This window comes from Carassius carassius, chromosome 46, assembly GCF_963082965.1.
Source record: "Carassius carassius chromosome 46, fCarCar2.1, whole genome shotgun sequence".
In the NCBI taxonomy this organism is placed as follows: domain Eukaryota; kingdom Metazoa; phylum Chordata; class Actinopteri; order Cypriniformes; family Cyprinidae; genus Carassius; species Carassius carassius.
In genome coordinates, this window is record NC_081800.1 from 24549196 (window position 1) to 24574000 (window position 24805).

At 34.2% G+C, this 24805-nt stretch overlaps 1 protein-coding gene across 2 annotated transcripts in view; it reads right to left on the reverse strand.

Moving 5' to 3' along the window:
• LOC132129774 (terminal uridylyltransferase 4-like) overlaps positions 1 to 24805 on the reverse strand; it is a 40734-nt gene that overhangs the window by 13651 nt on the left and 2278 nt on the right. For both annotated transcript variants that reach the window (XR_009428576.1, XM_059541529.1), the window contains exons 3-19: positions 23512 to 23648; positions 22208 to 22324; positions 21267 to 21444; positions 21067 to 21155; positions 20925 to 20976; positions 18688 to 18757; positions 18440 to 18566; positions 18233 to 18352; positions 16546 to 16731; positions 16280 to 16454; positions 14619 to 15115; positions 8726 to 8876; positions 8190 to 8276; positions 4001 to 4104; positions 3654 to 3711; positions 3462 to 3565; positions 2159 to 2248 (exon numbers count right to left, since the gene is read on the reverse strand). Coding sequence is in view for 1 of the 2 variants with exons in the window: in XM_059541529.1 (XP_059397512.1) it covers positions 2159 to 2248; positions 3462 to 3565; positions 3654 to 3711; positions 4001 to 4104; positions 8190 to 8276; positions 8726 to 8876; positions 14619 to 15115; positions 16280 to 16454; positions 16546 to 16731; positions 18233 to 18352; positions 18440 to 18566; positions 18688 to 18757; positions 20925 to 20976; positions 21067 to 21155; positions 21267 to 21444; positions 22208 to 22324; positions 23512 to 23648 (2342 nt within the window). In the remaining variant the exon portion in view is untranslated. The remainder of the gene's footprint in view (positions 1 to 2158; positions 2249 to 3461; positions 3566 to 3653; positions 3712 to 4000; positions 4105 to 8189; positions 8277 to 8725; positions 8877 to 14618; positions 15116 to 16279; positions 16455 to 16545; positions 16732 to 18232; positions 18353 to 18439; positions 18567 to 18687; positions 18758 to 20924; positions 20977 to 21066; positions 21156 to 21266; positions 21445 to 22207; positions 22325 to 23511; positions 23649 to 24805) is intronic.

Sequence of the window (24805 nt, forward strand, 5' to 3'; positions counted from 1 at the left end):
TGTGTTTTCTTGACTTCCTTTCTGTACTTCTGCTTGACAATAACAAAGTCAAGCTGGTGCCATGCTTTAGATTTTGGTGTTAGATCACAACATTGGAGTACAGCGAACTACGAATTGTTCTTCACACACACAGGAAATAAAATTTAAACCTGCTCAAAGAAAAAACTCTATTGCACAGATTTAATACACTACGCATCAATATCTTTGTGTTTTGAACTTTCAAAGGTGGATATGTTTACATGTTTATATCTAGATATATATATAAAATTGCATATTTTTCATTTGTTATTTTTCTTTATTATGAAGTCGTCTGTATTTAATCGATTGTGTTTAACACAAACGAGTGATGATCAGACCAACAAACATTGAGGTACAGAAACAACGCACTGGTACCGGATCGATATCGGTATCGTCCAATACTTTTAATCGTCCGATCTTTGGTATCGAATCGGGATCGGTTCTTTAAAAAAAAATTATCAAGCCAACCCTATTCAGGAGATGACCTGAGAAGCATTTTTAGTTGGCCATAGAACTGATCTTTGTCTACTTGTTCAATTTTAATTGTTGGTGCATAGGCAGATATTACTTAAACACTTAGCCCTGTGTTAAGTCTAAAGACAGACATCATGTCACTAATTGCAGTAGGTATTTGTATTCTGCTGATTGGGTTGTTACATATTGGTTCATCATACTGGTTTATCAGCTAGCCTGCCAAACCAGTAGAATGTAATATTTGCGTCTCTAATAGCATCCGCACCTACTAATCTTGTTTCTTAAGAGCAGAGATATGTACATTTCGTTTGGCCAATTCAGTATCAAAGATAGATGTCTTTCAAGCATTTATATGTTCGCAAACTGCATCTTGGTACATCGACATTGGGAAAAATTTATTTTGTCTTTTTGGGTGAGGTAAAACACAAACCAGATCACCCATTCTGGTAGTGTTGTGGTGAATGGCAGCACCTTATTGGTCAGGGGCTGCCTTACTTGACGCAGGCGGTAGCTTACCATGAAATTGGCCCCTCCCACTCTAGAATGAGGTCCCTAGCGCCTGAGCATCATCATCATTACTCTGGGTTATCACTGGTAACTACCTCAAACTGGGTTTTTGATTTCTGCAAAGTCATACGCAGCCACAGGTTTCCTCTGCAGGAGAAAAGATTTGTCGACTCTTGTTACCACCAGGACAATTTAAGCTATGTTGTGTGGTGTTAAGGGCCAGCCAAGGTAGCTTAAATTGTCCTGGCGAACATGGTACACAATTTAAAATATTGCAAACATTTTCTAATTCGTTATTAAATCATCTGCTTTATGAGCTCTTGTTTATTGCAATAAAAAATATTTATTATAATTATTTTCCCTTCACCTTTTTCTTCAAAATGTACTCTATTGTTCGAAAGTTTGGGGTAAAAAAGTAACTTCTGCTCACTGAGGCTGCATTTATTTGATCAAAAATACAGTAATTTCAGTAATATTTTGAAATATTTTTTACAATTTGAATTAAAAGTTTTTCTATTTGAATAAACTTTAAAATGTAATTTATTTCTGTGATCAAATCTGAATTTTCAGCATCATTACTCCAGTCTTCAGTCACATGAGCCTTCAGAAAACATTGTAATATGACGATTTGCTCCAGAAACATTTCTGATTATTATCAAAACTGCAAACAGTTGTGCTGATAAAAGGGTTAGTTCACCTAAAAATGAAACAACATGAAAGTGAGTAATTAATGACAGAATTTTCATTTTTGGGTGAACTATCCTTTTAATAGATACATTAATTCTAGATTCGTTGTTGAATAGAAAGTTCAAAAGAACAGCATTTATTTGAAATATAAATCTTTTGTAACATTATAAATGTCTTTATTGTCACTTTTGATCGATTTAATGCATCCTTCAAGTTAAAAGTATTATTTTCTTTCAAAACATCGGAAAAAGAGATTAAATAAAATTTAATTCAAGTACAATTTACATTTGTCAACAAAAGGTTGAGATTTTATAGGAATATGCAATAATCAAAATGAACATGCATGTAACTTTGCTACTACTGTAGATGAGCTACTCGTGCACATGTTCTTTTAGCCTTAAATGTTATAGGGAATATTTTATGCAACTGTGTGCATTCTGCAAGTTAAAATTATTTTTTACAAAGGTCTTACCTTGGCAAATACTTTCATAGTGTAGCCCAGAAACTGCACACGAGGGTCTAAAGCAGCATATGTGGCCAGCATCCGGGTGTTGTGTTGGGCCTGACACACAAAAACAACATTCAACTTAAATAAATACATTTAAATACCTATAATAATTATAAAGCCCATTTTCCATATATACATAAGAGAATGTAATATATAATATAATCAGGGATGCACATAAGTGGTGCATGCACAACTAAAATAAGAATTGTGCGGTGTAAAAAAAATAAAAAAAGTTCAGACTAAAACACAATTACCATTTTTTTATTGACTAACTGTAATACTGTATAATATTTCCATTTAAATTGAAAGCATAAATCTGGGCTATCCGCCGTTTTCAAAGCACAATGCAAAACTGTGACTTTTCATTCACTGACTCTCTTCAATCGGTTGACCTAAACCCGGCAGCGCATTTAATTACTTAAGGGTAACCCAACCATATAAAACCTTGCTAATTGTAACTTTTAAACGGATACAAATGCAAATATAAAAAAAATAAATGTTAATACTTTTTTTTTTAAATACTCCCTTTTTATTTTAAAATATTATAGCATTATCACATAAAATATAAAAAATATATAAATATAATAGTATTATTCCAATATTTGGAATAATAGGTATTCCAATATTTAATAACACGTTGATAAAATCTAAAGTTGCACCTGTATTATTTAATGAGCTAACATGAACTAAAAATTTTATTTTTTAACAAAGATTAATAACTTCTGTAGCAAATGTAGCTATTGCTCATTGTGAATGTTAATGGTGAACTAAAGAGATAATATTGTAAAGTGATACCTATGGGTCTTCATAGTTCCTTTGCACTTTAATCGGTGCAAAACTTTTAACTTTATATATTTTTCTGTATTGCTTTATTGTATTTAAATGTTCAGTTATTTTTGTTATTAGAAAAACAGTTTTTTAACCTGTTATACTGTATTATGAGCATATTACTATATTCATTTATATATATTTATGTAATATTAATTTAGCGTATTACTAAATTCCAATGCCGTGATAATACCGTTTACCGTGATAAAAGCATGAGCAATTAATCGCAACAGGAAAATTTGATACCGGCATACCCCTAAATGATATTATCACTATTATTATTATTATTTTTGTATAGTTACATTTAATGGGTCACACTTTGTGCATTGTGAGGACCAAAACAAATCTCCAAGTGCTCTTATGAGAACCAGGCTGGAAAAGTTGAATGCAATATAAAATAATATAATAACATGTAATAGAGTGTCAGAGAGTGTCTCACCAGTGTGTTGTAGAGGCTGATGTCTCCCTCCAGTCCACTCTGCCTGTGTTCAAACTTCACTATAGGCACTTTAGCGGTTGTGATAGGCAAGATATTCCTTAAACCTGAACCACACCAACAATTGAATCCGTCAGCCCGGCTAACAATCAACTCACACTGACTTCAGTTTCACAAAATATATCACTCCCGTACCTGTGTGCTTTTTCAGCACCTTGGCTAAACCCTCGATGATCTCCTTACAGTTCAGCTTCTGCGAGGAAAACAAGAAAGCAAAACCAGTTAAACATCAGGAGCCAATAATACAAACTGATCTCCTTTTGAATGTTTTTAAAAACAAAACACCATTTAAAGTAAGTGAAATCAGTCATCAACACATTATAGTAGTTTGGAAACTTGGCATGACACAAAAATGAAATTAAATAAAAACAAGGTATGCTTGTTATATTGGCCTAATCATACAGATATATAAAAAAAAAAAGTGTCAAAATGAGAAAAAAAAAATTGCATGTCCCTCTTTTGAAGGGGCAACCAGATTTGACCTCAGCGGTGTCGTGACCCTCCAGTGTCATACAGATGTCCAGGTCACTGTCACGAAAGCCAAAGCCGTTCTTAGAAGAGCCAAACAGACAGAGCTGGGCCTTATCTGAACAAAAACACACAGAATACAGATTCATTTATGTCAGAAAGTAGGGATACTGCAGTTAACCAATCAGTTTATAATCATTATAACCTTGGTTAGTTTTTCTTTGGACTAAACTCACAGTGTTTACTTTCCGAACTGTAGTTGGTGGTTTTACATGCTACTTCCTGTCTAAGTGGGCGGTTCTTGGAAATAATACGCCAATGTGACTAGCATAAGTGTAATGATTTAGAAATGAACTGAAAGCATGAAAACTACTTATTGTTTTCATTCACACAATAGAGACAATAATGTATGAGGCGCCGTGTAGGATTTAAATCAAACTTCGCTTATCAATACATACATAAAACACGTGCATATACACCTATAAATTACTCACATATACATGCATACTACTGGATGTTTAAAAATACATATATAAAATACACGTGAACACTAATATGAAATCGATACCAATACATATAATGTTAGCAATGTATGCATACACACTTGTGAATAACTTGCATATACATATAAACTTGACGCGTGCATACACCTACAGACACTCGCATATACATATAAACTTGATCCGTGCATATACACCTATTAAACACTCGCACATACATATAAACTCGCTGCATACAAACACACCTGCACATACTCGCACATACATATAAACTTGATCCATGCATATACACCTATTAAACACTTGCACATACATATAAACTCCATACGCGCATACACATCCATAAAACATGCGCATACATAAAAAAATAACATTTAGTAACGTATACAGTTCAGATAAGAAAAACAAATGCATTATTTGTGTACATATATATATGCGAGTGATTTCATATGTGGATGTGCGTGAATTTTCAGTATAAACGGAAGGCATTTCAGTGTAAACGGAAGGCATTTCAGTGTAAACGGAAGTTGTTTAAGCGTGCACGGAAGTAACCTGTCTATATACCGCATTTCCAATTATGGACAGGGATCGTGCTTCACCTGAAGCATTTTGAAGCGGAATGTTTTTTCTTCGCCTACTATTATAAGATCAATTACCATCAGTTTAATAGAATGTGTTGCCTGCTCACCTGCAGTCAGAAACACAATCTGAATCGCGCACTTTGCTTCGGCCTTCGAGCCCTGGCATACAAAGCATCAACACGCAAATAACACGCAAACGATGCCAACATCATCATCCGCTGGCGAAGTTCACGGACCATGATATCACACTCGCCAACAGTAAGGTAACAGTCTCGACCTAGAAAAGGTGAGAATTTCACGTCTGTGAAATCTTCACGAAATACCTTCCAAACGCTATGCAAGTTACACACACACACAGAGACAGAGAGAGTTTAACTGCCTCTAGTTAAAAAATATAAAATGCTTTCCTAACTAAGTCCCAGTCCCACTAGTGAGCTTAGCCATTTTCAGAATTAAGGTATAGATCGACTAGTCTAACACGGGCGATATAAAAGTGTTTAAGCTATCTGCACATATTTCAGAATCGGAATATTATAGATTTCATAATATAGTGAGTATGTTTGCAAATATTTTGAATAAAACAGGAAAAATACAATAAAAGCGATCTATGTGTCATACAGATCTATTGTGGCTGTGTTGTCACATGACAAGCATGACGCGTCGCCATGGAAACATTAAGGCGGTACATTCTAAAATAACGGTCGCCTAAAGAAACTCACGCTGGGGCTCAACTACAATATTTTGAACTCATGTGCGAAAGGGTTTTATTTCTGAAAATGGCTAAGCTCAAGTGGAACTGGGACTTAGTTGGGGACACATTTTATATATTTTTTAACTAGAGGCAGGACATTTTACTCTCTCTGTAATTTGTATAGCTTTTCGGAAGGTATTTCGTGAAGATTGCATATAAGTGAAATTGTGAAATTCTCCCCTTTTTCTAGATCGAAACTGCCAGTTACCTTACTGCTGGTGAGTGTGATGTCATGGTCCGTGAACTCGCCGGTGTTCTGAAATGTTCAGTGTCTGAGATATTTGGTGTCATTGAGAATAAAGAACTATATATAAAGACTCGTATGCAGTAACAACTATTTAACTTTTTTTCTCCTTAAAAAAGGTTTCACATGGAAGGGCATGAGAGCCTACAGTTCATGTGGAGAAGCTGTTTGTTTGTAATTAATGTATGTTACAAATCAGCAGAGTTTGATACTTGCACTTCTGCCTGCTAGTTTACACAAGCTCTTCTAATGGGGGAGACTTGCATTTTCTCAAGTTATATATGAGCCACTATTGCACACAATTTTTTTTTTTTTTTTTTTTTGATGCAGGGGATGGTGGATGTGTACTTTATCAGTGTAATAGTTAAGCATCATATGAAAAAAAAACTTGTATAGCCTACTATTTGATACAAATGTTGTTTTATTAACCAGTTTTAAAGTTTTACTACATTCTGTTCCTGAAATCCACACTTTTGAAATCAAGATAATCAAAGGTAATCAAATCAAGCAAAACCTAATAAAACATGTTTCGTGAATAAAGGGTATTGTACAAAAGTGGTCCGTGGATAATTAATCTCAAAGTGCACCACAATGCAGTATATGATTAAAGACAAAAACAAAGTAAAGACATTTTACAACCTTTCTATATAGTTATAAGGTATAACTATATAGTACATTTTATCTACTAAATGTATCAGTTTTGGACAAAAATTTTTTTTATTAAAAATCTTTATATTCCAGTTCATGTGTGTATTTAAAAAAAAAACATTCAGCTTTTGCTTTGTTATTAAAAACTTGCTTTTGTATGATTGAACAAACGATTAGGAATGACACAGATCCCTGTCCATGATTGCAAATGCGGTAACTTCCGTTCACGGTTAAACGACTTCCTTTTACACTGAAAATTCACGCACATCCACATATGAAATCACTTGCATATATATATGTACACAAATAATGCCATTTTTTTCTGTATACTGATAGTAAATGTTATTTTTTATGTATGCACGGATCAAGTTTATATGTATGTGCGAGTATGTGCAGGTGTGTTTGTATGCAGCGAGTTTATATGTATGTGCGAGTGTTTAATAGGTGTATATGCACGGATCAAGTTTATATGTATATGCGAGTGTCTGTAGGTGTATGCACGCGTCAAGTTTATATGTATATGCAAGTTATTCACAAGTGTGTATCCATACATTGCTAACATTATATGTATTGGTATCGATTTCATATTAGTGTTCACGTGTATTTTATATATGTATTTTTGAACATCCAGTAGTATGCATGTATATGTGAGTAATTTATAGGTGTATATGCACGTGTTTTATGTATGTATTGATAAGCGAAGTTTGATTTAAATCCTACACGGCGCCTCATAATAATGCAAGTTTAGTTTTTCTTTTTTTCCACAAACAGACCTTTTTCACAGGCTGTGATAATGATTTCTTTTTTTTTTTATTACCACCATAAGTCAGAGATGCACACACTTTTTCAGCTGAACCCAAGGCAAGTAAAACAAAAATAAATATATAAAATAAACTCGTTGTGTTTTTGTCAAGTTTTAGTCGACTCAATGTCTGAGAATTTCAATCTAGTTTTAGTTAGAGGAAACGTACACATTTTTGTCATATTTTAGTCTTACTGTGTAAGGGTTAAAATGATACAAATTATAATTTGCTCAATTTTAACTGCAATGATCGTTGTTATTTGGGAAATCTATTTGTACATTTCATCAGAAGTTGCTCTTTCACTAATAAGAACAGATCTAAAGAATATCGACTCATATGCATGGTTTATTTGACCTCATCTAGTGTACAGATTTATAACAGAGCCGTTTAACAGAAAAGCTCTGATTGGAGGATCTGAGGTCTTAATAAAAGACCTTGTTCAGCAGTCTGAAGTGTTTTGGCTCCACTTTTTTCCAACAAAAATAAAAAGGTTTTGGTTATGTTTTTGTTCTTTTAACTACATTTTAGTCTCGTCTTTTTCCGTCAACGATATTGCATGTTGATTTAGTCTCAGTTATTGTTTCATGACCTTTTTATAGTCTTGTTTTCGTCAAGGGAAAAAACTTAGTTGACAACCATTTTTCCGTAATAATTTCGGTAACAAAATGGAATTTACTGTTGTACTCTTTTCTAATGAAGCGCTCCAGACTGCCCAGAATCTGCTCCCTCTTCTGCTGCTCGATGAGAGACGGCGATAACTCACCTACAAACACAAACACATCACATCTCAACCTGAAGTAAACGTCAGGGTAAATCCAAATATACACACTTAAGCTCCTAAATGACTACATTATTTTCTCTGACTGGGATGATTTGGGTGTGTTGGCGTATTAAAGGAACGGTTCACCCATAAATCACTGATTTAAAACAAAAATCAGGCAACATCAAATTAATCCCCTTAGCTGTAATTTTGTGTTGGCTGATATGCTTTTTTGGACTTTTTTGTGATGACAGCCATTGACGTACATTTTATGAAATCACCAAGCACCACTGTTTTAGATAAAAAAAAAAAACCTTTACTGTTCTACCGAATAAAAAATATCAGCTACGTTTTGGATGGCCTGAGGGTGAGTGAAGTAACAGAAAATGTTCATTTCTGAGTGATCTATCCCTTTAAATATGGATGATGGTGCAGTATGTTATAGCACTCACAGTAACACAGCATGCAAAGTCCGTCCAGGATTTCTCTGAAGCGTATGGTCATGGGCGGCAGAGGTTTCAGCTCGACCTTCTTGAAGTCTTCAGGGCAGTCGTCTTTGAGGTGGCCGTCTCGCTTACAGATGCTGCACACGACCGTTGGAGGCTGTAAAGCAAAACAGCACCAAATTATTTACCATAACATGTGATGCAAATAGTATAAACCATATAATAATACATACAATATAAAAAAAAATTGACTCCAAATGACTGAATTGTTGGATTCCATGCCTATTCCACCCTCTTTTAGAATCAAAGTCATTTTTTTGCTGCTGTGCCTTTAGACCTTTTTTTAATCGTGATCAGAAATGTTTCTTGAGCAGCAAATCAGCATATTACAATTATTTTTTGAAGATGTGACACTGAAGACTGGAGGAATGATGCTCAAAATTCAGCTTTGATCACAGGAATAAATTACATTTTAAAATATATTCAAATAAAAACAACTGTTATTTTAAATAAACAATATTAATGTTTCTACTGTATTTTTTATCAAATAAATGCAGCCTCGGTGAGCATAAAACAAACATTTAAAGTTTTAGGTCATTAAGGTTTGTTTTCATCTTTGCATATTAAATTATCAAATCAGGATTCATTCAAATCCAGATGAGTTTGCGAATGCATCATTCAGGCCATTTTGACTGATTCACTGAAATGACTCATGAGAACAATTCACTGGCGTAGAAGCTCGTTTTACTCCACATAAACTATACACATGATCAATATTAGGGCTGGGTATCGATTCAGAGGTTCCAGAGCAATTCGATTTCGATTCAGAAGCTCTCAAATCGATTCAAGTTCGATTCTCGATTTGATTTTCTATACTCGATTCAACTCAATGAAAATAGATTTCATACAAATACTAAATTGATAAAAAAGAACAGTGAACATAAGTTTACAAGTGGGTAATTAATAAAAAGAAATTAAGAGCCACAAACCTGTATATTAAAATCTTTTATTTTAGGTACATTTAAACAGAACCCATCTCTAAATTTTCAAATGCATACAACAAAATTGATGCAAGATGAAAAATGTATGCTGAAAAAAGTCAGAACATTCGCATTCCTTGATCAAACAGGATCGAGTTATTTCCTTTTTTTAAGATAAAATTAATCATACAAAAAAAAAAAAAAATCCATTTGTGGCCTTGATTTTGATTTTTTTACCCAGCCCTAATCAATATCCACCTGTTTTTAGAGCCAAGCACACCTAGAAATGTGTATTCACTATAGGGCTGAAACGATGAACTGAAACTCGATTACAAAAAATTATCGAGGCAAATTCCTCTGCCTCAAAGCCTCTTTTAATAGATTTAAAATCTCACATCAGGTTCTTTCGCAATTATTTTTTTTTTATGTGACAACGCGTTTACGTCACCCACAAAGCGGAAGGAGACACAAGCGCTGCGTCCGAAATCGCATACAGCAAGGAGTCAGCAGTGTTTTGATTTGAGGACGCAGGCAAACGTAAAGAGAACGTCGTGGCGTGTATCCATTGCAAGATAGAGCTGGCATACCACAGCTAGGGCCCTATGATTTCCGCGATGCAGGAAACGCGGAGGGAATCACGGAATCCAGTCATAAAAACGGAATTTACAGTTAAACGCGGAATGGCATGGAATTTGCCACATTTTGAATGAATTAATCAAAAATAGGTCATTGCACTTACATCAAATCACGATATGGACTAATATCTGTAAATATTAAGCCGGAACAGTCTATTTAAATATGAATCCTGCATGTTCTGCGTGTCTCTGTTAATGAATGGAGCAGAAGCGCGTCTTCCTTTATCACACACACTGAAGCGTGTGACGCTCGCAGTGATTTCAGCGTCTGCTGTCTCACTAAATAAGACGTGAACACATGAACAACATCTCCAGAACTGCTCTGACAGTCACTTCATGAGCATTTGACCTAGGGATGCACCGAATATTCGGCCACCGGTTTTCGGCCGAAAGACTTTTATCACCAAAACAACACGGCCGAAATTTTGTGATGACACAAACAGAAAGCGCGACCTGCACGTGCACCTGCATAGCGCAGACCACGAGCTCCCCGCGACATTCACTTCACACCAGTGGGTCATTCTCTCTCTTCTTATTCCTTTATTCACAGCACTAAAGCGTCTCCTAACAAAGAGATTGAGATGGACCACGAAGTGAAAACAAAGAAAAGTACAGTCTTATAGAGTCTGTTAGCACACGTCTCACTGAGATCTTTTCGGATCCTCTGCACTTTATTGCGAATGTGCTTGATCCGTGTTATAAAGACCATTACTTGGATGCAGAAATAAGGTAGCGTACACGAGAAATGATCCAGGCCTGGATGCGGAGAACCCGCGTATATATATATATATATATATATATATGAGAAGTAATGCACTTTCTAGTCCTACAGAGAACAATTTCAAATGCACTTCACCTAAATGCACTTTGTTTTTATGAGAGAACAGTTCATTTAAAAACCTTTCTGCAGGCCAGTAGGCCTGTACATTATTATTTAATATTCACATGAGTGGGATACATTTTTAGTTTGAATTTTATTTAATACTGTGCATTGTTGCAATGTGCTTAATAAATATTTGCATAATTTGTAATTATGTATTTTTATGTTTTTTATAATTTGTGTAATTGTAATTATCTTTGAAACTTTAATATTAATTTATGCAATTGCAATGTCTTCATTTTAGTAAAGTTAGTACACGGTCATAGCAATAAATTCAATGGTACTAATAATTGGCATAATTTATTTCGGTGTTTCGGTTTTCGGCCTTGGTTTTCTCTTTTTCGGTTTCGGCCAAGAATTTTCATTTCGGTGCATCCCTAATTTGACCTTTTGATTTGAGTAAAACTAGCGTCACATCACATACACAGAACTGTAAAGGTACGTCAACCCGTCAAAATAAAAGTCCGGTTTAGTTTAAATCAATTATTTGCTTCAGCAGAATGTACATAGCCTACTACAAAAAAAAATAAAAAAATCAAACAATTTTTTTAAGGTTTAATCACAAAACATTTCTTCCATCACGTCACAAACTCTATAGCAAGCATAATACAAAGTTTTGTATATAAGTGCAATAACTGTAATAGTAATTTACAAATTACCTCAAACACAGGGTTTCCTTTAGATTGGCAGATTTGAGCGCAGGAAAATACAGTTTGCATTCAGCAAATTAATTTAGTGTTGGGCGATGGATCTTGTTGGGAAAGCAAATACAACATCGCCGATCTGGAGTCATTTGCATTCATGTCACCCATCAGCATTTGCACAAGTTCTCGTGATCGCAAAGCTGGCTGGTCAAGTTTGGTGAGGCTCTCTCCAAACTTGCCAAATACAAAGAGACAGCGATAAATAAAAGATGGTAACAAGAAATATGGCAACGATTCCTATTTCAAAGAGAGCACGTGCAGATGAGGAGTTACTGAGCTTGCTTGGTGGCAGAAAAGTAAACCGGACGCAACACAACCGCGTTGCGACAGGTTTAGTCTGTCAAGTGTCTTACAGGACATTTGAACTCTTTGTCAGTACCTCACAGACCGGACGGGGATTTATCATGTTGTGTTGTGCTGCATCCAGTGTAGCATCACTGATTATAATGAGCATTTTGTCGCCCTGCGTCGCTCGCGTCCGTTAGACAGGGTGTATTTAACTTACTTATTTAGGCTACTTTCTTGCTTAACTGCATTATTTCTTTGATATTTATTTTAGTGTTTTGCAGGCGGCGTTCACTGACAGAAGTGCTCAAACACGAATTGACGAGTTAAATAGAATGTGTTAGATGAGTGAGACAGTGCTGGGCTGATTTTACATGTGCATACATATAAATATATCCTGTATATAATATATATAAAATATATTACATGCATGCACAGTTTAAGTCAGCTTTAATCACCTTTTTTGGTAATTCCATAAATTAACTGACCACAACACTGCTTGCACATAGTTTATTTTGCAGTTTGATATGAAAGGATGCGCACAAAGTGAAGTGGAGCGCGTGTCTGAAACGTCTCCTGTTCAGTTATTCTGCGACTGAATAAATTCACTTCTTGTCATGAGAAAAAGTGACAGAAGCAGCAGTTGTGAGTGGGTGGCCATCCCCGCCCCTACGTTAAACATTTTGAATACGTTAAACTGAAAAAAAATTATCGCCTTCGTTAACAAGCAAATTTTGACACCAATATATTTATACATTAACATATACATACACGTTGGTCCATGACTACCGCGGTGGTAAAAATCAGCCACCATCACAGCCCTAGGTAATAATGTTTATTTTTGATGTATGCATTGCATTCTATGCATTTAAAAAGTAAAAATATTTTTTTTCTAAAAAAGGAAACTTAGTTGTTCATTTTAAGAGACCCAGGAGTCTTATTTTCTCTTGCATAATTAATATTGCACTTTAATTAAGCAAAAACACATTTTATCCGATTACTCGATTAATCGGTGGAATTTTTGGTAGAATACTCGAATACTAAAATATTCGATAGCTACAGCCATAATTCACTATAGAAATTCCCACGTCCTTTCCAAACCTGGAAATCTGATTTAAAAATGAAAAGTTCTGCACAGTCAAGTAGGGCTGGACGATTATGGCCTAAAATCAAAACCTCGATTAATTGAACATTGTACCTCGATTACGATTAATGAACGATTATTTTGTTTCCGGTTTTTTTTTGCCCTCATAGTTCACTGACAAGGTTTATACTGTAAATATGATTGACTATCAGCAGTTATTTTATCTATGTTCGTAACATTTCTTACTAGAGTTGGGTATCGTTTGAATTTTATAGATTCCGATTCTTATCGATTCCTAGTTTCGATTCCAATAAGATAAAAAATCCAATACAAAAAAAAATTCAGTCAAACATTTAGATGTCAAACATTTTTAACAAAGCATTCTGTTGCAGCTGAATAACATGAGCAAACATCAGCCGCCTACAAAACACTGCAAGAGGAAGTTTGCCTGTGATAAAAAAAAAAAAATACCATAGCAAAAACAACTAGATTTATAGAAATTTCAAATATTAAAGTGTTAAAGACAAGTAATAAGATAGGTCAGTAATAAGAAAGGAACAAACAAATCAATTAGCAATATCATAAACACAACTAAACTAAATTTCAGGTACAGAAACTGTAATTAAAACTTTAAAAACACTGCATAGTTTTCTTTTTATAAATAACATAAAGGTTAATCAAGTAAAGTTATTAAATATATTCAGTCAAGATCAGTGAATGATTTTCTTTTGTTCTTTGATTAACATTGATGACAGGCAGCACGTTTATTAGGCTGTTGTCTATGTGTGTTTTCTTTCTCATCTGTTTATGTTCACGTAAGACAAAAACGGCTGTGTTTATGATGATATACTGATGTAGTTTTCTGTATCGTAGTTTCGACTCGGAAACAACCTTTTCTACAGTTAAAATACACAGAACAGTCCGAGAACGCACACAAACGGGGAACCGGCAGCGCGACCGCCGACCGCTGCTCTCTGTGCACGCGCTTGTGCTTCATGTGCGCTGCACATAAACATGCTATAATAAGTTTTGAGATTCTAAGCTACTTCAGTGATAAATCACAGGATAGCGCTGACAACTAGTTTCTGTGTTCCTCTGTGCGCGCGATCTTCATAGCTACTGTTTATATGAGTGTTCGTGCCACAATGTGGCTACACACGCGCTAGTATGCTTTTAAGGGGGAAGTGTTAACAAGATTAAAAAAACGAAATAACCGACATGGGAAAATTACGTCGGTTAGAGGTTATGAATTTCGGTTTTGATTATTTTTCGATTAATCGTCCAGCCCTACAGTCAAGCACCACAAATATTTCCGTATCCTGTGCAATTACCTTTCCCCCAGTGAAGATCATCCTGTCAAAGACATAGTGCAGATCTTCTGGTGCGATACTGTCCCGTTTCTCCATGTCTTGCTCTTTATCCTCCTCCTCATCGCTGTCCATCAGCAGGCCGTTGAGGGCGGAAGGAGATGCGGCTGTGGAGTGTTCCTGAGAAACGGCCTCAGATCCGGCGTCCATCCCACCGTCGCTCAACAGGAGCTTGGTGAACCCTGCTCTCAAGCTCTCGTCTTCCTCCATATCCCTCTCATCTTCATCATCACTGCTGTCTGCGTCCTCCTCGCCGCTCTTCTTTCGGTCCAGGCTGCGGAATCGAGCCATGCGAGAACGTCTGAGTCTCTTTCTCAGTAAGCCACGGCGGGCGTTTGCTCCGTTCCTGCTCTGCGGACAGGCGAAATACTTGTAGGCCATGCGGAAACGCTCCTGGATGTACTCGAACACCATCTGACTGTTCAGACTGCGAGCCACATTCCTCTTCAACGCAAACGGATCTGAAACGCATGATTTAGACATTTACAGCCGCTTTCACACTGCAGTTGAAGCTCCTTTTCTGATTTCATCTTAATGTGACAAACAAAGAGCACTCAAAAACAGATGAAAGTGTAAAACACTGTGCTGTTTGATATTGTTTATCGCTGTCAGTTGATATTGGATATAAAATTGTGTTCATTTTTAGATTACCTGTGCAATAAGACTCAACATGAGCTAACAATGAACAATAATTAAGCATTTAATTAATGTTACAAAAATGCATTTATTAGTTCATTTTTTAAATCAAAATGTATATCTCTTAACATGAGCTAATGAACAAACAACTGTATTTTATACATATTAAAATGAACATTAATCTTTTTAGTGTTATTTTACATTAGTTTTTACCATTTAGGATATATATATATATATATATATATATATATATATATATATATATATATATATATATATATATATATATATATATATATATTAATTATTTATTTTTAGAAATGTACATTTACCAAAAGTTTGATGTTAACATTTTTTATAATTTAAAAAAATACATATTTAAATATACAATTTGAATTGCTATTAACTACTATATAACAAATGTTAGACAGACATGCTATATAAATATTCTGCATATTAATATTATAATATTATATAGATACAATTAGTATTACTGATATACTATTAAAGTATTTTAAAATTACTGTAATTATTTTTACTGTAGTATAATGTTTATTAATTTTATGTTTTTATTAGTGTTTATTTGAACTGCTATTAATTAAATATATTATAAATAAAAAATATTGTTTTTAGAGTTATGTTTTTAATTTAGACAAAACAGAACAGCATTTTAATATTATACATAATCAGTTTTTATCCATAATATGAAAAAAATAAATAAACAGCTTATCAGCTAGAACATATACTGTTTTGTCCATTACACTGTTTTGGGTTTCATTATCGGTGCATCCCTAAAAAGAGAGAACAGAGAGGTTGAACAACTCAACCAATCTTATTTGAAACAGATTTCCAACACGACTGTTGCTGAATGAACAGAAAAAAGCGAAACCAAGCAAGTGCTCACTCTTCAGGAAGTCAGCCACTAATAAAGTGTTCACAATGCAATATCAGTGTTAATCACACTGGATCTCAGACGTCTGCGGTCTCACCCTCGATGGCGAGTCTGCGGCGAGGCCAGTTCTTCAGCTCCCGCGGCAGCAGCTCTTTCAGACGGATGCTGATGATGTGCTCCTCGAGTGCAAACTCCAGCGTGTAAAAGCGCAGGAGCTCGAGCCACAGCTGACCCAGAGATGCGTTCACAGGCTCCTCCAGCGTCAGACGAGTCTGGAAACACACACACGTGTTACTAATAATTCTGATAGTACTCACCTAAGGGCTTCTTTAATACAGTCATGAGCAGGAGTGAAGCACTCACCTTGCCCTTAGCGTGTTCGGCCTTCTTCTCTTTCTTCTCGGTCTGAGTTTTGGGTTCAGGTTTGGCTTTGCTGTCCCCACGGCCCTCACCTGCTGGAGCAGGTCTGTGCTCCCAACCCACGAACGAGTCCGACACGATCCCCGTCAGGTGAAACTCATCCACACGCTTCTCTTCAAAGCCCTTTATCTGAGCAGACATAAAAGAAGAATAGAGATATGTATTTAGATCAGGGTCTTTTAAATCTCATAGATACCAATCTCATAGATTGTTCCTGTAGCTCAATTGGTAGAGCATTGCGTTAGCAGCGCAAGGTTGTGGGTTCGATTCCCAGGGAGAACATGTTAGGTAAAAAAATGTTAGCCTGAATGCACTGTAAGTCGCTTTGGATAAAAGCGTCTGCTAAATGCATAAATGTAAATACCACGAAGCCACAAATATGATTATCCTCATGTGAGAGCCTCCATCCTAAAATTGAAAAGACTACATATATATTTGAATAGTATTATAAATTTTTATTGTATTTTCATGTATAAAGACTAAATTAATTAAAGCAAAGAAAAATATTCTAAATACACAAAATATTAAATGGAAAATACTAACTGTGCTGTTTTTTGTATACTTGTTTAAATCAGTTTTAATCAATTTGCGCTCTAAAACAATATTACTATAAATATGCAAAATTATTATTTGGAAAATTATCAGTTCTTAAAATCTATTTATACTGTGAAAATGTAATAATTTAAATATGTTTATTAAATATGATGTTACATCATCAAATTTCACTCACTAGAGCACCATGCTGTTAGATGTATTTGTTGATTTAAAAATTTTTTAAATCAATTTATAATGTGAAAATGTATTATAAATTGAAAAAAATTTGTCTATAATCTAGCAATTATTTCCCTCCCCTCCACTCAATGTAGTAGTGTGCCGTTTACTTAAAACAAATTTTTAATCAATTTATACTGTTAATGTATTATTATAAACATGCATAAAATATCGTTTGAAAAATATAACTATATTATCATGCAATTATTATGTTGTTGTTGTTTTTCTTTTTCAACTCTCTATAGTACTGTGCTGTTAGATGTATTATTTGTCTATTAAAGTCAGTTTCTTAAAACAATTTATACTCAAAATAATAATTATTATAAATGTATATTATTTAAAAAAATTTATTTTTTATTATCTTACAATTATGTTCTTTCCCCAACACACAATATTTCTGCACTATAAGTATCTCTTGTTTAAATCAAATTATTGAAAACAATTTATTCAGTAAATCATTATTATTATTTAAATACATTTTCTAATTAATTTGTACTGTGAAAAGAATGAAATGATTAGATAATACATTTAACAGCACAGTACTATAGTGAATGGAAAAAAAAAAGTTTTCCAAGTAATATTTAAAAATAAAATTGCAATATTTTACTCATCAACTAAATCATGAATGAAAATGCTTGTTGACAAAGGGTTTTAATAGGTAGCAAATATCCAGGTGAAAGCTACATACAAGTCAAATGTGCATCTCATGTGTGAATATGCTATTGCTATAACACATTACTGCAAATAAAATTTTAAAGTGTCTCTGGAACAGAAAACAGTGAATTTTTAATGTTAATATATTGATTATATGCTATTTAGGAGCTATGCATTCAGGGTTCACTGGAACATGAGTTGATACCCAGTGTCCTAGATAAACGGGCAGGATGGGCTCGGCTCTCTGTTGCAGAAAGAATATGACCATCAGAGACAGCGAGTAGGACGGGATTCCTCCCTCCGTCTGACAGTCGATGTGGCACAGCTACAGATAAACACAATCTCGTTAGACTTCACTAACAAACAGTTAATGTAATGTCTGGAGAACATGATGGCGACGAGTCATACGTACGTTGGCCCAGTGACGAAAGGCCAGAACCAAAGGCACGAGCCTCTGCTCCAGTCTGGCCAGAGCTGCAAGGTGATTGGTGGTGAGGCACGCGACATCATTTCCTGCGCTCACTTTGCACATTAACCCACTGTAGAGAAATCAAACAACTCTTATCAGCTATGACGGGCTATTACTGATGTCTTCAAATGTTTATTCTCTGTGTGCAATGACTATTTATAGAAGCATTTTACTGCCGACGTTAAACTGACCTGGCCACATCTCTGCAGAAAACAACGGGGACTTTGGCATGAAAATCTGACTCCACCTCAGCAAACTCCACTGAAAACAGAAGTGAAACTCCAGTTAATCTTAGCCCTCGAAACTCAAGTCTGGTGCATATATGAGCTTTTAGCTGTAACCAGTGAAGCATATTTATTACAAACCTTCTGATCTAAAGTCTTAAATCACTCAAATTAGTATTGTAGACTCATATAAGCAAAGATATTAGCAAATAAAACTTTACGCTTACACAGTTTTGTTTTAAATGAGTTGGACTCGTAGAAACTGTTGACTGCTGTTTTTGCTGTATTTTAAATTTCAGTTATTTTTCCCATTTTTTTAGGTAAATGTTATATGTAAATATTTTATATACAAATTAATAATAGGTAAAATGTATACAATTTGTACTTTTTTTAACATAAATTGTATACTGTTTTATATATTTAGTAATTGTAAAAATAAAAATAAAAAAATTCCCATTCAGATTTATTTTTAAGTTACATACGCATTTAGAATATAAAAATATTTTATACAATATTTTTTATTTTTTTAACAAATTTTATACTATGTTTTATATATTTAGTAATTGGACATTTTTGTTATTTTTCCCTTTCAGATTTACTTGTGATGTTTTTAAGTTACATACACATTTATAAAATAAAAACAATTAATTTTTATTTATTTAGAAAAATAATATTAAAATGTACAATGTATAACATTTTTAATAATATTAAACAAATAATAATGTTGAATAATAGTAAACTACATTACATATATGTACTAATTTTACATTTTTGCTATTTTTAAGTTACATACATAAGTCGTATTTTTACAAGATAATATAAAATAAATCTAATTGTATTTTTTATTTTATTATTATTTATGAGTCTTAAGTTTGTCCAACTAATTTTAAACAATACATATTTAAATGTAAAATTGTATTTGCAATTTCCATGACTTTTTAAAAAAGTGTATTAGTTGCCAAACTATGGGAGTCCCTATCAATATATTAAAACTAATTCGATTAATTAATCGACATGTAATTAACTCAAAAATTTATTTTGACAACCTTCCTTTTTACTAAAAATCATTAAAAGCATTACATTAGATATCTGTTCATCACTAGGAAGCAAAAACATTTGAGTTGTATTTTTTTTTTCAGACATCAACAAACTGATTCACCAGATAGTGTAGGGTTATAATTAGAGGTCAACCGATAATGGATTTTGCCGATATCAATAGCTAGGCTGTACCACACTGGCCGATACCGATTAATTAACTGATAGTTTTTAAAATGGATAGTGAACAAAAACTAAAATAGTGCTTTATTAAAAAAAAAAAAAAACTACTGAACCATACTAATAGTAGTAGTAGTAGTAGTAGTAGTATTAATATAAGTAATAATAATAACAGTAATAGTAATACTAATTGCTGAAATTACCACACTCTAATAGGGCCCTATGTAATCAGTTAAATTTTTTTCTAAATTCCATTTTATTTTGAAATTCCGTTATTTAATTTTTCTGGATTCTGTTTTTTCAATTTAAATTTTTCTCCACTCCTTTTTAATAGTTAAATTAAAGTTTATTAATCATGAAGCAAGTCTAATTAATTAAAATCACGAAACATACGATTTCACATCAATTTAATAAATGTTTAACAAAAATTACGTTTAGGGCCCTATGAAATGTTTTATTTTTTCTCACCATATTTTTTTTTTATTGTTACCAAATTCTGTTTCAGCATGTATAATTATTTGAAGGCATAAAACAACTTTTTTTTTTTTCCCCTTAAAGAAGCCTAATGATTTTTTCCCCTCAAAAATTCTGTGTATTCACATTTTTATTGTTATCAAATCAAGGCATGAAACATTAATTTTATTTATCTTTTAATTACTGAAAATTAAGCAAACTTTTTTTGTCAGCTGCATTTAAATCCGGGTTTCCAGTTTCTCGCTCTGTTCAGTGTGCAGCATTACGTGTCTAAACAAACAGCACGTGCTTTCAGTGATTTCAACCACTAGAAGCCGCTCTCATACTGTATAATGAAAACAGACCCTTCTCAGCCGCTCCAGCAACGGATGCAACCTGGAAAACTATCGGCATGGATTTTTGCCATTAACCGATTGGTCCATCAATCAACTATTGGTGCCGATTAATCGGCAAAACCGATACATCGGTCAACCTCTAGTTATAATGGTCTGTGGATGAATTAAAGCGAAACTTACCGCTATTCTTGAGGATCTCCAGCACCTGGATCAGCACATCAGGCTGAGTCATCTGCACAACACGAACGAGTTAATAACAACACAGTCAAACGCATTGACACATATCCACAGAAGCAGCTCGTGAACGTTTGCTCAGACTCACAGAGGAGGGATAAGAGACGTCGATGTTGACATCACTCGTTTTGAAGGCGAAGCGGGTGAGACAGGAGCCGTACAGACGGAGAGAGCATGCTAAGAAAGGACGAGTGAGAAATTTAAACATTCAGAGGACTGGAAGAGACTCTTTCTTGACTTTTTCCTTTTCACTTAAGTTTAGTGCAAGCTTTTAGCCAAGCAGTGTACCTGTGAGTTGTTTGCGTATAATCCCCTCAATCCGGAGCACCACGGCTTGCCTTAGCGTGAAGTCTTCCTCTGAGATGCCATGCACTTCTGCTGCTTCCAGCACGGCCGAGTCTAGCGCCCTCAACTGGGCCAGAGAGGGAGCCGGCAGCGATCGCAACTCATTCTCCTCCTGCTTCTCCTGCAAACGTACGAAAACAAGAAGATAAACAACACAAATGAGTCAAATCCGATACAAAATATTCAATATTTAGCTAGAGCATCTTTCCTGAGAGGGTTTTAGCATGCTAACAGTGACATGCAGTAGGGCTGTCCAGAAAAAATTTGAATTAAAATATTCGTCATATTTAAGATACGATTAATTATGTGATGCGATTACGATGTCCATTGCATTATAAGGTTTACATTAGCCTATTCAGTTGTAGGATGTGGATTGTTTACATTAAACCTGAAACCATATGAATGACACTAATTTTCATATCATTGTAACTTTGCTTCCCATAAACTAAGTACTTCTTCATATTCTACTGCTGTAGAAAGTTCAAACATGATTAAAGGCAAGTGAACAATGCAATAGTGAATAACTGCAATAGTATCTCAATAAAACAGTCCAAATACTAAAATAACACTGGCAGTCTGAATGTAATGACTAAGACACTTTCACAACTAAGAAAGGTTTGGGTCTACAAAATCAAACACTAACTAATAAAGATTATATATTTTATCTATTTAAATGCATGTCATGTGACCGTTAATCAACAGCAGAGAACATGCAAATGTATCAATAAATGACTGGAATATTAACTTAAACTATCAGAGGACACTTCATGTAGATATCGGCACACATTAAAAGTTTGTCAGCAGAAACTAGCACAGAAAAACCTACTCTAGGCTAAAAAGTCAGTGTGGATTTTATAAAAACCAGCACAGAAAGTAGTCCTCACCATGATGTTCTTCTTGTGACGTTTCTCTTTAATGTGCTTGTGAGCACCCTGGATGTTCTCCACGTGGACTGAACACAGTTTGCATAGATACTGGAAATTCGGGTACTCCGGTGACGGCTGTGGAGGTACACAACGACAGAGAAAGCAATCACTAGTGCTGTGTTTGATAGATCAATACTTCGATGTATCGTCATACTACTTGATTGCAGCGGTATTGATACCACAGCAGTGGAACATGCTTAATTTGAATACAAGAACAGCGTTTAAATTGAGTGGAAAAGTACAAGGTTTCTACAAAAATAGACTCAGATTTGATTAACGAGGCACTTTTCAGCTTCATTCAAAAGCAAAATCAGCTAGTGAGCGTGAAAAAACACGGTCACTCTTATATGGATATTCAGGACAGTTAGATCAGCATTTGTGTTCAATTAGTCAGCGAAAGTTAAATCACATATGAACTAAAGAGACTCATATTTGTTTGGCACAAAATTAATCCTAAACACAGCATTAAAAAAAAAAAAAAAAATTATAAATAAAATAAAAAATATATTAAAATTAATACATCAAATACAAATAAATAAATAACAATAAATAATGCCATAAAAAACACAAATAAATCCTGAGATAAAAAATGAAAATATATAAACCACATAAATAAATAAAACCACAAAGAAATGAATAAATAAAACTTACATGAATAAAACCATGGATAGATAAATTAACAAATGATAAAACCACAATTAAATCAATTCAAACATTAATAAAATAGATAAATAAAAGCATGCACAATTAAAACTGTATACAAAAAATAAATATACCTGTAAATAAAACCATAAATAGGTTAATAAAAATAAATACCACAAATGAAATTATACTTAAATACGTATTTACTGTTGTAGTAAAAAAATATTTTCTTAACGTGAAAGTTTCCAGCGTCATTTGTTCATGACAGGAGTTAAATGTACAATATATTTTTTAATAACAATAATAAAACCATAGATAAATAAAAGCATATATAAATAAGATAGTAAATAAATCCATACATACTTTTTTAAGCTGAAAGTTACAAGCTTCATTACAATTCACAGCAATTATCTGTACACTGACAGGGCAAATAAGTTATTCTGTCAAACTAGGCTCATGTTAACTCTTGCCACACCTTTAAAACACTAAAGTATCCATGACCTTTACATAACTAAACCTGATAGGGTTGAACTAGTCAAAATGATCTTCTGTGGTAATCAACATTAACAAACAAGTATAACCGTACTAGTTCCTGATTATGAGTTGAGGAAGTGTCTTACCTTCATCAGCCGGTGGATGTAGTCCCTCTGAAGTCTCTCCTCTGCCTGTTTGAGTCCCAGCTGCTGGTCAGAGGTCAGGTTTCCAAGCTCCACATCCTCTGCTGTGACCTCACCTCTCTGTATGCCCGCCTCCACACCTGAGATTTAAAGAAACAGACACCAATTACATAACCAATCAGATAACCACACTTTGCAGGTCTGTGCCAAAAAGACTAAAATGTCTTATATATATGGACCACAAAACCAGTCTTAAGTGTACATTTTTAACAAATTGAGATTTATAAATCATCCGAAAGCGGAATAAATAAGGTTTCCATTGATGATAGGACAATATTTGACCGAGATACAACTATTTGGAAATCTGGAATCTGATTGTGCAAAAAAATCTAAATACTGAGAAAATCGCCTTTGAAGTTGTCCAAATAGATTATTAGCAATGCATATTACTAATCAAAAATTTTGATATATTTACGACAGGAAGTTTACAAAATATATTCATGGAACATGATCTTTACATTGTATACTAATGATTTTTGGCATAAAAAGAATCGATAATTTTGACCCATACATTTTTCTTTTGCTATTGCTAAAAATATACCCCAGCGACTTCAGACTGGTTTTGTGCTCCAGGGTCACGTGTGTATATACTAATATATATACACACACATACAATTATGCAGGTCGTATATTAAATAAATTATTAAATTATTAGTAAATAATTATAAAATATACACAACTGCAGCGATTACATTTTACTCAATTAAAGATTTTGGACAAAAAAAAAATTAAGCGTGGTGTTAGTTCTGGCAGGTCAAGTGATTCAAGCTTCAGAAATACGACACTTATCTATACAGAATTATTCAGTCGCTTTATCGCTTTCTTAATCAAACGGGAAATTTGGTGAATTCCATCTCTATAGGAAACGTACAACCAGGAATTCTGTGAGAGGGGTTCGTTCCTCATACGGTTTCTCTCCAGATTCAAGTTTGTGAGCTTGAACTCAAATTTTCTGCATTGATTGATATTAGCTGCAAGCTTGAAAGTCATCTGAGTGAGTACTGTTTCTCGCAGCGATGTATCATTGACATTGACTATTTGCCCGCAAATCATCGCTGAAGTTGTGCTGATGTGACTGCATCAATAAGTTTACACGAGACCTGGAAGGAGTAAGATATCAAGAAGGGGATCAAGCATCCACATCACAGCTGCCTATATTTCACCCTTTATTCATCTCTGAATGTCTTCACAAAGCTAAGCCGAGATTCTTCTTTTGTTCTCATTGCTTAAGGCTATT